The 11,678-nt window shown below is 53.4% G+C and overlaps 1 protein-coding gene across 1 annotated transcript; it reads left to right on the top strand.

The window, feature by feature from the left end:
• Positions 1–220: 220 nt before the first annotated feature.
• LOC123133667 (chaperone protein DnaJ) lies at positions 221–1,485 on the top strand. Its single transcript, XM_044553105.1, has 3 exons — positions 221–712; positions 873–1,041; positions 1,194–1,485. Exons 1-3 carry the CDS (start codon positions 303–305, stop codon positions 1,236–1,238), a joined length of 624 nt encoding a protein of 207 aa, XP_044409040.1. The 5' UTR covers positions 221–302; the 3' UTR covers positions 1,239–1,485.
• The last annotated feature ends 10,193 nt before the right edge of the window (positions 1,486–11,678 follow it).

Below are 11,678 nucleotides of genomic sequence, written 5' to 3'. Positions count from 1 at the left end.
CCCGACGGCCGCTAACAGTGAAACGAAATATTGGAGGAGTCCGTGTGGGAGAGGTGGATGCACACACTCCATCCAACGGCTACAAACCACTTATGGACAGAGATCGGATGAACATCCATCAGCATGGCGTGAAATTTCCCTTCCGTAGTAGAACTCGGAGTATGGCTCCCAAAACCTTTCAAAAGACCGCGATCTCGCTACCGACCGACCCAATCGATCCTCGCCGACCGACCCAACCGTGAAGAGCAAGAAAAGGCAGCGAGCTCGGCGTGCTCGCTACTGCGGCGGCGGCGGTGGCGTCGATGGGCGACCACTACCAGACGCTGGGGCTCGGCCGCGACGCCAGTAAGGCCGACATCAAGAACGCCTTCTTCCGCCTCGCCCACCGCCACCACCCCGACCACCACACCCACGCCGACGCCGCCGCCCGAGCCGAGGCCACGCTCCGCTTCCGCCAGGTCAAAGACGCCTACGACGTGCTCCACGACGACCGCCGCCGCGCCGAGTACGATTCCTGGTGCCGCTCCTCCTCGCGTTCGAGTGGCTACGGGCACCGTCACGGACACGGACACGGCGGGAACTCTACCTGGTCGTCGTCCGCGAGGAACGACCACGGGCACCGTCACGGACACGGCGGCGCCACCTCGTCGGCCGGTTCGAGGGCTCCGCCTCGGCCGAGAGGCCGTTCTAGAATCGAGAACGCGATATTCTGGTAAGTGACCTGTGTTTTTTGGGTCTATATAATCGCGTGCGTGGTGAGAGATCGTGCTGCAGGATCAGACGAGTTCTCTGTAATTTTCATGCCCTGGCACTAATTGATTCCGTGCCTGAATGCTGACGGCTCACCATGATAACCTATTTATGTACCGCAGCGCATTTGTAGGTCTATCAGTGCTCGGAGAAATTGGAGAAAGGTGGAAGGAAGATCCGGAAAAGATGGAACGAGATTTGCAAATGATGAGGACAGGCTGGACAGCGTTCCTGAAGACGAAGCAACAGTGGGAAAATTTGAAACGAGGATGGGAAAAGAGGAACCCCTGGGTAAGTAGAGTACATGCGTGCATATATAGGCCGGCCGGGGGTCAGAATCAGATGCCTTTGCCTCCGTTTTGCAATGTGCTGTAGTACAAGTACAGGTAATGTTGTGTCGTTGTGATGAACTAATCGTGTGCGTTGCGCTGCGTATTGTGCAGAAATCATGGTTGGAGTCGAGAGAGAAGGACAAAGAGAAGAACTAGTGGACGGACATATTCAGATCTTGACCTCAGGCATACAGCTGGAACAGTTCAGACTTCAGAGACCCTACACGTCAAGACGACGGTCTGGCATGTCTTTCGTGTGGTAGCAGGCGTTCATTTTACTTTACCTTTCTGATGAGGGAACCCGAGGGGATTTCTCCCTACTTGTATGTTTATAAACTTACAAATTATCCGTGCGTTGTAACAGATGATACACTGTTAAAGTGCCGTCATAGTTGTGAAGCTGACTGGACTATTAATTGTAAAAGAAGCCGATTTCATCACAGCGTCAAATGGTTGTTGCAGCAGAAAACCAATAGTTCTAGGCCATATTCAGCATCAAAATACCCTTGCATCTAACTAGTAAAATAATCAAAATTTCATGAATTGAAAAAATTGCCAAATACAAAAATATGTTTGTGAACTAAAATATATCCAAGAATTTGGAAAAGGTTAATAATTCAAAAACCATGATTTGTAAAAAAGATTATAATTTTAAGAAGATGTTCCTGACTTCTTATAAAAAGATGAAATTGAAAATTATATATAAAAAACATGAATATTATTAAAAATGTGCACGTGCAAAAGGCTGACAGCCCTTCTCGCGTCCCTAGTTGCAGTCTCGTTGTACGCATGCTGTTGTGTACCAAGGATGGACAAAAAGTGGTCGTCCCAGTTCCGTGTCGAGGGTGGACTTGCAACTGGGACAAAAAAGGGCCGAGCCTAGTTGCGTGTCGAGGATAGACTTGCAACAGGGACAAAAATGAGTCGGGTCCCCAACAATGGTGTAACCAGGGGGTGGAGCACATCGAGCTGGAAGGCAGTGCGATGGTTGTGGCGAGTGGCGACGGGCGGCCTCTGCTATGATGTGCGAACATGTCGGTGATGGAGTCGGTGATGGCGAGCGCGCGGGAGCCCGCAGGGCTAGCAGGAGGGTGTGAGGCGGGGCACACGTGAAATGGAGGGTGCCAAGCCGGACAAAGACGCGTGCTGCGGGCGATGCGAATTTTTATTTGTGTGCATTGACCAAGCCAGAGATGATTCAGGAGAGGCATCCAACGGTATGGGATGGCTCAATCCGACGGCTGCGCAGCGACCGATTAGGTGCTCGCGCCAGTCAACCGGCATAGTGCATCGCTCCAATCATCTAGATCTATAAAACAGAATTCAAAGTCACCAACCCCGAGAATACACGGGGGCCCGACGGAAGAAACACCCCCCGCGTTGCCCTCTTTGGTGACACGGGGGCGATCAAATCTCCTCTTCCTTCCTCGTTGTCTCGCTACCACCCGAGGCCCTGCCAGCGAAGCCCGGGCGAGACTGGTGATGGCGGTGGCGGGGCCTTCCCCTTAATTTGCGTCTCTTCTCTGGTCTAGATCCCATTGGTAGCTACCCACGGGCCACGGGATGCCTTGGCCAGATTAATGGAAAGACGGTGGTAGGACTACTGCGCTCTTTCGCGGGTGGCAGCGTGGTGTCGGCAGCGCTCGGAGGCCCAAATGCGTGGCACGGTGGTGGCTGGATGGTGTGCTCAAGGTGGCGGCACTTCGGTCCTCCGGTGTGGCATCTTCTTCAAGCGGCGTTGATCCTTGATTTCATCGGGATGGGCCTTGGGAATGTGTGATCTGGAAGGATCCAATCCTCCTGCCGTGGTGGTCCCGTGGCGACATTGGTGAACATGGTGGTGCAGCTTGGCTCGTTTTTCTCGAGGACCGGAGACTGATGGCGAAAGCCAGACATCGACTGGAGTCGGAGCCAATGACGGCGATGTCTGTGGGCGTCGCTAGCTACCTTCCTGAAGGTGTCAACATATAATCCTCGATTCCCCTTCAGAATACTCCGGGGAAACCCTAGGTCTGGGGCTCCCTGGATCGAATGATGGCGGCGCTCGAAGTCGTGTTCCTACTTGGGGGGTAGTGATGATCCTTCGATGCGATGTGGCCTTGCTAACACGGTGCACGGCGCAATTGCCAGGTGAGGGAGTCCTGGATTAGGGGGGATCCAGACAGCCGGACTATAAACTTTGGCCGGACTGTTGGACCATGAAGATACAAGACTCAAGACTTCGTCCCGTGTCCGGATGGGACTCTCCTTTGCGTGGAAGACAAGCTTGGCGATCCAAATATTAGATTTCCTTCTTTGTAACTAACTCTGTGTAAACCCTAGCCCCCTCCAGTGTCTATATAAACCGGAGGGTTTAGTCCTTAGAGGGACAATCATAATCATCATAGGCTAGCTTCTAGGGTTTAGCCTCTACGATCTCGTGGTAGATCAACTCTTGTAATACTCATATCATCAAGATCAATCAAGCAGGAAGTAGGGTTTTACCTCCATCGAGAGGGCCCGAACCTGGGTAAAACATCGTGTCCCTTGCCTCCTGTTACCATTAGCCTTAGACGCACAGATCGGGACCCCCTACCCGAGATCCGCCGGTTTTGACACCGACAATGGTGCTTTCATTGAGAGTTCCTTTGTGTCGTCGCTGCAAGGCTCGATGGCTCCTTCAATCATCAACAACAACGTGGTCTAGGGTGAGACTTTTCTCCCCGGGCAGATCTTCGTGTTCGGCGGCTTCGCACTGCGGGCCAATTCACTTGGCAATCTGGAGCAGATTGACAGCTACGCCCCTGGCCATCAGGTCAGGTTTGGAAACTTGAACTACACGGCCGATATCTACGGAGACTTGATCTTTGACGGATTCGGGCCTACACCAGGAGCGCCGAACAGTCACGACGAGCACGGCTTAGACCTGCTGTCTGACAATACTCGGGATATCACACCTGCAGGAGCTCCGAACCTAAATCTGGGACAGATCGCGCCGTCCGAGGACGGGCGGATGGACCCCGCACCGGAGGCCGCACACTCATCGGCGGTAGAGCCGAGCACCGGCTTCACCCTCAAGAAAGCCTGTGTCACCGGACCCCCAGACTCGTGCCCGGCTGTAGGTTCCAGTCCGCACACCTTCGAGCCCGCCGAATCTTGCTGGGCTCCGGTAATGGAGTTCACCGCTGCGGATATCTTCCAGCACTCTCCCTTTGGCGACATGCTGAACTCGTTAAAGTCTCTCTCTTTGTCAAGAGATTCTTGGACGAACTATGTCCGGCTCGAGTGGGAAGCAGGCGACGAGGGAATTCGTTGCCCACCCACCACTCACTTCATTGCCACGATCGATGATTTGACCGACGTGCTTGATTTCAACTCTGAAGACATCGACGGTGTGGACGACGATGTAGGAGAAGAACAGGAACCACCGCCCATGGGGCGGTGGACAGCCACCTCCTCATATGATATATATATATGGTGGACACTCCGAAAGAAACCAATGGCGATAAGGCAATGGAGGATAAACCCTCAAGGAAGAAAGCAAAGCATGGGCGTCGTTGGCGCCGCTCCAAGCCCCGCCACAGCAATACCGGCAAAGAAGACGAAAACAATTCGGATGGTGCCGAAGATGAATACAACCCCGATCAGCCTGCCTTCGAGCAGGCCGAACAGGAAGACGGGTAGGTCAGCCCAAACGAACAGGCGACGGACGGATACCCGGAGGAGGACAACTACATGCCCTCCTCCGAAGACGAGATTAGCCTTGGCGACGACGAGTTCGGCATACCTGAGGACCCCGTAGAGCAGGAGCGCTACAAGCGCCGGCTTATGGCCACTGCGAGGAGCCTGAAAAAGAAGCAACAACAGCTCCAAGCTGATCATGACCTGCTCACAGACAGATGGACTGAAGTCCTGGCAGCCGAGGAATATGTACTCGAGCGCCACACGGCTGACCGGCCATCTCGTGGCCAGGATAAAACGGCGTATCAGCCCGAATACCAGCCCGCACCCCTACGCCAATACACTATGGCCCGGGGAAATAGGCAGGACCTGCAAGATATACTAGAAAACAAGGCAGTACAACCAAGATCGATCTACGAAACACGGGGGCGCGCCCCAACACGTAATGATGATCGTCACACCGGATACACTATCGACAAGACCGGCCGGGCCGAATACAGCCAACCAAACTCATTTGAACTGCGTAGCCACATAGCCCGGCATAGAGGCGCCGCACACCCCCTCTGCTTCACTGACGAAGTGATGGATCACGAATTCCCAGAAGGGTTTAAACCCGTAAACATCAAATTATACGATGGCACAACGGACCCCGCAGTATGGATCGAAGATTTCCTTCTCCACATTCACATGGCCCACGGTGATGATCTACATGCCATCAAGTATCTTCCCCTTAAACTCAAAGGACCGGCCCGACACTGGCTAAATAGCCTACCGGAAAATTCCATCGGCAGTTGGGAAAACATGGAGGAAGCGTTCCTCGACAATTTCCAAGGCACGTACGTGCGACCACCGGATGCTGATTACTTGAGTCACATTACCCAACAGCCCGGAGAGTCAGCCAGGAAATTCTGAACTCAGTTCCTAACCAAAAAGAACCAAATTGTCGACTGTCCGGACGCCGAAGTCCTGGCGGCCTTTAAGCATAATATCCGCGACGAGTAGCTCGCCCGACACCTCGGCCAAGAAAAACCAAAGTCCATGGCGGCCCTCACGACACTCATGACCCGCTTTTGCGCGGGTGAGGACAGCTGGTTGGCTCGCAGTAGCACCACGCCAATAAATTCCGGCACTTCAGATGTCTGCGACAATAACGGCAAGCCACGGTGCAACAGACATAAGCATCAGAACGATGGTGACAACACTGAAGACACGGCAGTCAACGCCGGATTCAGTGGCTCAAAATCCGGTCAGTGGAAAAAGCCTTCGAAAGAAACAATCAGGGACCGTCCAGTCTGGACCGCATACTTGATCGCTCGTGCCAAATTCATGGCACCCCGGATAAGCCAGCAAACCACACTAATAGAGACTGCTGGGTGTTCAAACAGGCCGGTAAAAAAACACCGAGAACAAGGACAAGGGGCTGCACATCGACGATGACGAGGAGCCCCAGCGTCCGAACACTGGGGCACAGAAGAAATTTCCTCCCTAGGTGAAAACGGTCAATATGATCTACGCCACCCACATTCCCAAACGGGAACGAAAGCGAGCACTATGGGACGTCTATGCGATGGAGCCAGTCGCCCCAAAATTCAACCCACGGTCAGCCTGTCCGATCACCTTTGATCGCAGGGATCACCCTACCAGCATCCGTCACGGTGGTTCAGCCGCATTGGTCCTAGACCCAATCATCGACAGATTCTACCTCACGCGAGTCCTTATGGATGGCGGCAGCAGCCTGAACCTGCTTTATCAGGACACAGTGTGCAAAATGGGTATCGACCCTTCAAGGATCAAGCCCATCAAAACCACCTTCAAAGGTGTAATCCCAGGAGTAGAGGCCCGTTGCACGGGCTCCATAACACTGGAAGTGGTCTTCGGATCTCCGGATAACTTCCAAAGCGAGGAGTTAATCTTCGATATCGTCCCTTTCCGTAGTGGTTATCATGCACTGCTTGGACGAACCACATTCGCTCGATTCAATGCGGTACCACACTATGCATACCTCAAGCTCAAGATGTCAGGACCTCGCGGGGTCATAACAGTCAACGGAAACATGGACCGCTCTCTCCGTACAGAAGAGCATACTGCAGCCCTCGCGGCAGAAGTACAAAGCAGCCTTCTCCGGCAAACCACCAATCCGGTGACAACAAGCCCGAACACCGTCAAGCGAGTCCGGAGTATCCCGCAACAGGATCGCCAGGCACGCCAAGAGCGCGACTAGCAGTCCGGCCTCCGCTCCAGCCCCATTAAGGCAGCATTCATGCCGCGCGTACACAATTACGCACTCAAAATACCATGGGCATAGGCGGAGGCGCAATAGTAACGCAGTCAACAGTGCGGTTCAGCCGCAACATACTTTAATAACCCCCTTTATCTTTCAGGACCCTGCTTTCGGGCAGCCTCTTCAGAAGAAGCCGGATTATCGGACTTTCACAGGAGAGAAAACCAAGGAGGCATAAGGCTTCGCGCACAAAGGGAACACCCAGGTGGAATCTGTTCACGATCGTTATACCTGTTTTATATACCTACATGCGGCCCGCCCTTGGATAGGACATGTCAAATAGTCCTATCTACTTCTGCTTCACGCATTCATTGTAAACATACGCTTAGACGTATTATTCATCAATGGGAGATAATATATAGCGTCAGCTTTATTATTCCTATCTGCACATTTTTCCTATAAATGTTTATTTAATATTGCATCCGTACACCTTGGTACGTTCAGTTTGCCAGGGGCTTCTTATGGCGCCCCTTAATACGGCAAGATAAGTCCGAACACTTTCGACAGTGCGGCACCCCGAACTTATAGCATTATATGCATCAGCTCCGAATCATGTCTTGGGTCAATAGTTGGGTTAGCCCGGCTCCCTTGTTTTGGTACCTTACATTCCGTTATATCGGCTAACTTAGCGCAGGGAGAACTACTGCGATTGTGTCCCAGTTCTTCCGGACGAGCACCTCAGTAGAGAAAGCCAAAAACCGACTATCATGATGCGGCGAGAGCTGGTCGCTATTCGAGAGGTATTGAAATCCTTAAAGATTTTTCCGCTTTAGGCGAGGAGTCGGCCTCGTCCGATTTAGGCATGTATAGCGCCCGAATTCGGCCTTCCGAATTCTAGGGGCTTCGCCACAATTTAAAATTATTGACTTCTATGGCTAAGTGAGAGTTATAAAGCCGCATAGCCCGATTGCCTTGTTCGCTGCGCCAAGCACCTCCTTCACAGACCAAAAATTTGGATAAAAGACTGTTTTGGGTTTTCCATGAACACCCCAGTACTAGTTACGTGGGGACGGAAGCCGACGACTGGCCTACTTTCAGAATTTAATAAACAGCCGCACAGAAGGTAATATTTAAATCGACAAAGCGCTATTTAGCGCAAACAAATTCGTTTTCATATTACAAAAACGACAAGAATACATTCACTCAAAGATCGTGTCCTTGGTACATTCATCGGCCACAAGGCGAGCGCCTTTCGTAATGCCATCATAATATTTCTCGGGATAGCGATGCATCTTGCCCTCTGGTGGTCCATCCTTCACCAGCTTCTCCGCATCCAGCTTGCCCCAATGCACCTTCGCACGGGCAAAGGCTCGGTTGGCACCCTCAATGCAAACGGATCACTTGATCACTTCAAGCCGCGGAAAGGCATTTACCATCTGCTTTATCAGGCCGAAGTAGCTGGCGGGCAGGGGCTCACCAGGCCACATCCGGACTATAAAATCTTTGATAGCCACTTCGGCCGCCCTGTGGAGTTCAACCAATTGCTTCAATTGGTCACTCAGAGGCATCGGGTGTTCGGCTCCAGCATACTGGGACCAGAACAGCTTCTCCGTTGAGCTCCCCTCTTCGGCATGGTAGAACTTCGCGGCATCCGATATGCTGCGTGGCAGATCTGCGAATGCCCCTGGAGAGCTCCGAATTCGGGTAAGTAAAAGAAACGTCTCCTCCACATGCTTGCTTTGCATAAATAATGCCTTACCCGCCGCTATCTTCTTGGCCGCCTGGATTTCCTGCTGGGTCTTTTCGGCTTCGTCCTTGGCGTCTTTCATGCTCAAAAGGGCCTTCGCAAGTTCAGACTCCTTCATCTTGAAGTCATGCTCCAAGGACTCAAACTTCTTGCCGAGCTCCTGGAGCTCTTGTTGTACCTCACCCACCCTAGCATTTTGCTTTCCACGCTCAATGCGCTCCATGGCCGCTTTGTTTTCGGCCTCGGATAGCGCTTTCTTCAGGGACGCCACTTCGGTCGTGGCCCCTTTTACAAAATCATGACGCTTTTTGTTAGCGTCACCAATTTTTTCTATTCTTTGTGATATGTGAACGGGGTATCACTGACCTTTGTTCTCTTCGAGCTGCCTCTTTGTGAGGTTGAGCTCTCCTTGGGCCTGCTCCTGGTCCCGTTTGAGTCCGGTGACCTCCGTTGTGCGGGCAGCAGCGGTAAGCAGCACCGCCTGTTTATTCACATAGACACGTACTATTAGACTCCTGCGGTTTAGAGTTGACCCTCCGTTTGGCTTTTCTTTTCGAACACCAAATAGAGTATCAGGCGCTACTGTCTATTGGATGATAATTTCCCACACTTTTAATTACTTACCTCAAAGCCTGTCAGGAGGCTGGTACAGGCTTTGGTCAATCCGCTTTTGGCGGACCGAACCTTCTGAATCACCGCACTCATAAGAGTACGGTGCTCTTCATCCATGGAAGCGCAGCGAAGCGCTTCCAGCAGACTATCCGACGCCTCTGGCGTAACAGAAGTCATCGGCACGGACGGCTCGCCTGCCCGCCCGAATCCGGAACCTTTGGAGGTTCCGGTATAGTGTCCGGCTGGGAGCCCGACTTGCTGCAGCTCTCGTCGGTGCAATCTGCGGGGATCTTACGCCCCGTGTGCCCGGCGCCTGGAATTTCGCCTTGGGGCGTCTCCAGAGTCGCCTCTCCCTGCTCTGGGAGCCTTTGGGACAACACCTCCGTGTCATCCGCAGGCCGAGGGGAAGTGGCCGTTGGGAGCGAATTCATTGCCAAATCGCTCAAGGACCCATCTGAAGAGGATACCTCGGGATGGGCCCTGGCCGAACTGCATATACGTGTTCGGCGTTATAACAGACTATGAAGCGAAGTCGCACTAAAGTGCAACAGAGTGCGGATACTTATGATCTTACTAGGGGCTTCCCCCTAGGCAGCCACTCCTCCTCGATGTAGGCGGCCGGGGTGGAGTAATCCGGAAGGGACGCCTTTCCCTTCTTGGGCGTCCTAGCCTCCCCCTCCGGGGCGGCTTTCCTTTTCTTCTCCTCCCCAGTGTGGGGAGGCGGAGTTTCCTCGTGTTTCCCCCAGCCTCCGAGGGAGGAATCTGCCTCGTCGTCTTTGGATGACGAGTTTATGATGGCCTTGCGCCGGGGACCCTTCCTGGTCCCCTGGGCCACCTTCTTAGGCCCTTCGGTCTCCCCGGATGGAGCGGCCCTTTCCTTTTCCTCCTCCCCTTCGTGGGATGAGTGTGCCTCATCATCTTCGGATGAGGAGTCCGGTACGACCTTACGCCGGAGACCCTTCCTGGTCCTCGGGGCCTTCTTTTCGGCCTCCTTTTCCGGCGCCTTGTAGGGCGCCGGACTAGCATCTCCGTCAGGAGAGCGGTCGCTGGACCTTCTGGCAGTAGAGCCGGACAGTCGATCCGCTCCGCCGTCACCATGTACTCCTGATTAAGTACACACGATGATTTAAAATCCTCCCATGAGTAGGCTGGGAAAACTACATCTGGTGATGATCAGAAAACTTACCGGTTGGGGGAGCCGCGTGGCGTGAAGTTCTCGGTCCTCGGATGTGGGAAGAGGTATTTTGGAGGCTTTGAACATCGCCTTCCATGCGTCCTTGTTTGTCGTGCCGTAGAGCTCTTGAAGTGTCTGATATTCGGTCGGAACAAACTCCCACAGATTAAATGCCCGTCTTTGGCACGGAAGAATTCGGCGGACGAGCATGACCTGGACCACGTTCACAAGCTTGATTTTCTTGTCCATCATGCTCTGGATGCAGTTCTGAAGTCTGGTCAGCTCCACAGGTTCACCCCAGGTCTGACCCTTCTTTTCCCAGGAGGTGAGCCGCATAGGAATTCCGGATCGGAATTCGGGGGCCGCCGCCCAGCTGGCATCGCGTGGCTCGGTGATGTAGAACCACCCCGATTGCCACCCTTTCATGGTCTCCGTGAAGGAGCCGTCAAGCCAGGTAACATTGGGCATCCTGCCCACCATGGCACTTCCGCACTCCGCTTGCTGGTCGCTCACGATCTTCGGCTTCACGCAGAAGATTCGTAGCCACAAGCCGAAGTGAGGCTTGATGCGAAGGAAGGCCTCACACACGACGATAAACGCCGAGATGTTGAGGATGAAATTTGGGGCTAGATCGTGGAAGTCTAGCCCATAGTAAAACATGAGCCCGCGGACAAAGGGGTGAACTGGAAATCCCAGTCCACGGACGAATTGGGCGATGAACACGACCCTCTCGTGGGGTCCCGGAGTCGGAAATGATCTGCCCTGCGTCCGGCAGCCGTTGCGCGATATCTGCGGCCAAGTATCCGGCCGGCCGGAGCTTCGTAATATGCTCCTCCTTGACGGTGGAGGCCACCCACTTGCCTCCTGCTCCGGATATGTTTGGCTGTGCGGAAAAGGTGTGAACTAGGTCGCTAGAGCTTGAGGGGGAAAGAATGGATAAGCGAAGGAGGAAGAAGGCGTGGGGTGAAAATGGGGAATCCTTATCCCTTTATAGAGGCGACGAAAACGGTGCGTCTCCCCACTTGCCCGTTGAAAATTTCTTATTTCCCAAGCGCCACGATTGATGGCGCGGTTGGGTTATCTGTACCCGTATTGATGAGAATCCCGTGATAAGGGGACATAATCTCTGCTTTGACAAGACGTGCCGAGGAAACCGCCTCGCGATATGTGCGGTAGCTGGCT

This window comes from Triticum aestivum, chromosome 6B, assembly GCF_018294505.1.
Source record: "Triticum aestivum cultivar Chinese Spring chromosome 6B, IWGSC CS RefSeq v2.1, whole genome shotgun sequence".
Lineage (NCBI taxonomy): Eukaryota > Viridiplantae > Streptophyta > Magnoliopsida > Poales > Poaceae > Triticum > Triticum aestivum.
The sequence above is the reverse complement of the archived record's forward strand: the minus strand, read 5'-3'. Positions and strand labels throughout refer to the sequence as shown.

Excerpts from the sequence above, each read along its gene's own strand:
- LOC123133667 (XM_044553105.1), top strand. The coding sequence starts at position 303 with ATGGGCGACCACTACCAGACGCTGGGGCTCGGCCGCGACGCCAGTAAG. Across the intron at positions 713-872 it reads ATCGAGAACGCGATATTCTG|CGCATTTGTAGGTCTATCAG; the intron begins GTAAGTGACCTG and ends TATGTACCGCAG. Across the intron at positions 1,042-1,193 it reads GGGAAAAGAGGAACCCCTGG|AAATCATGGTTGGAGTCGAG; the intron begins GTAAGTAGAGTA and ends CGTATTGTGCAG.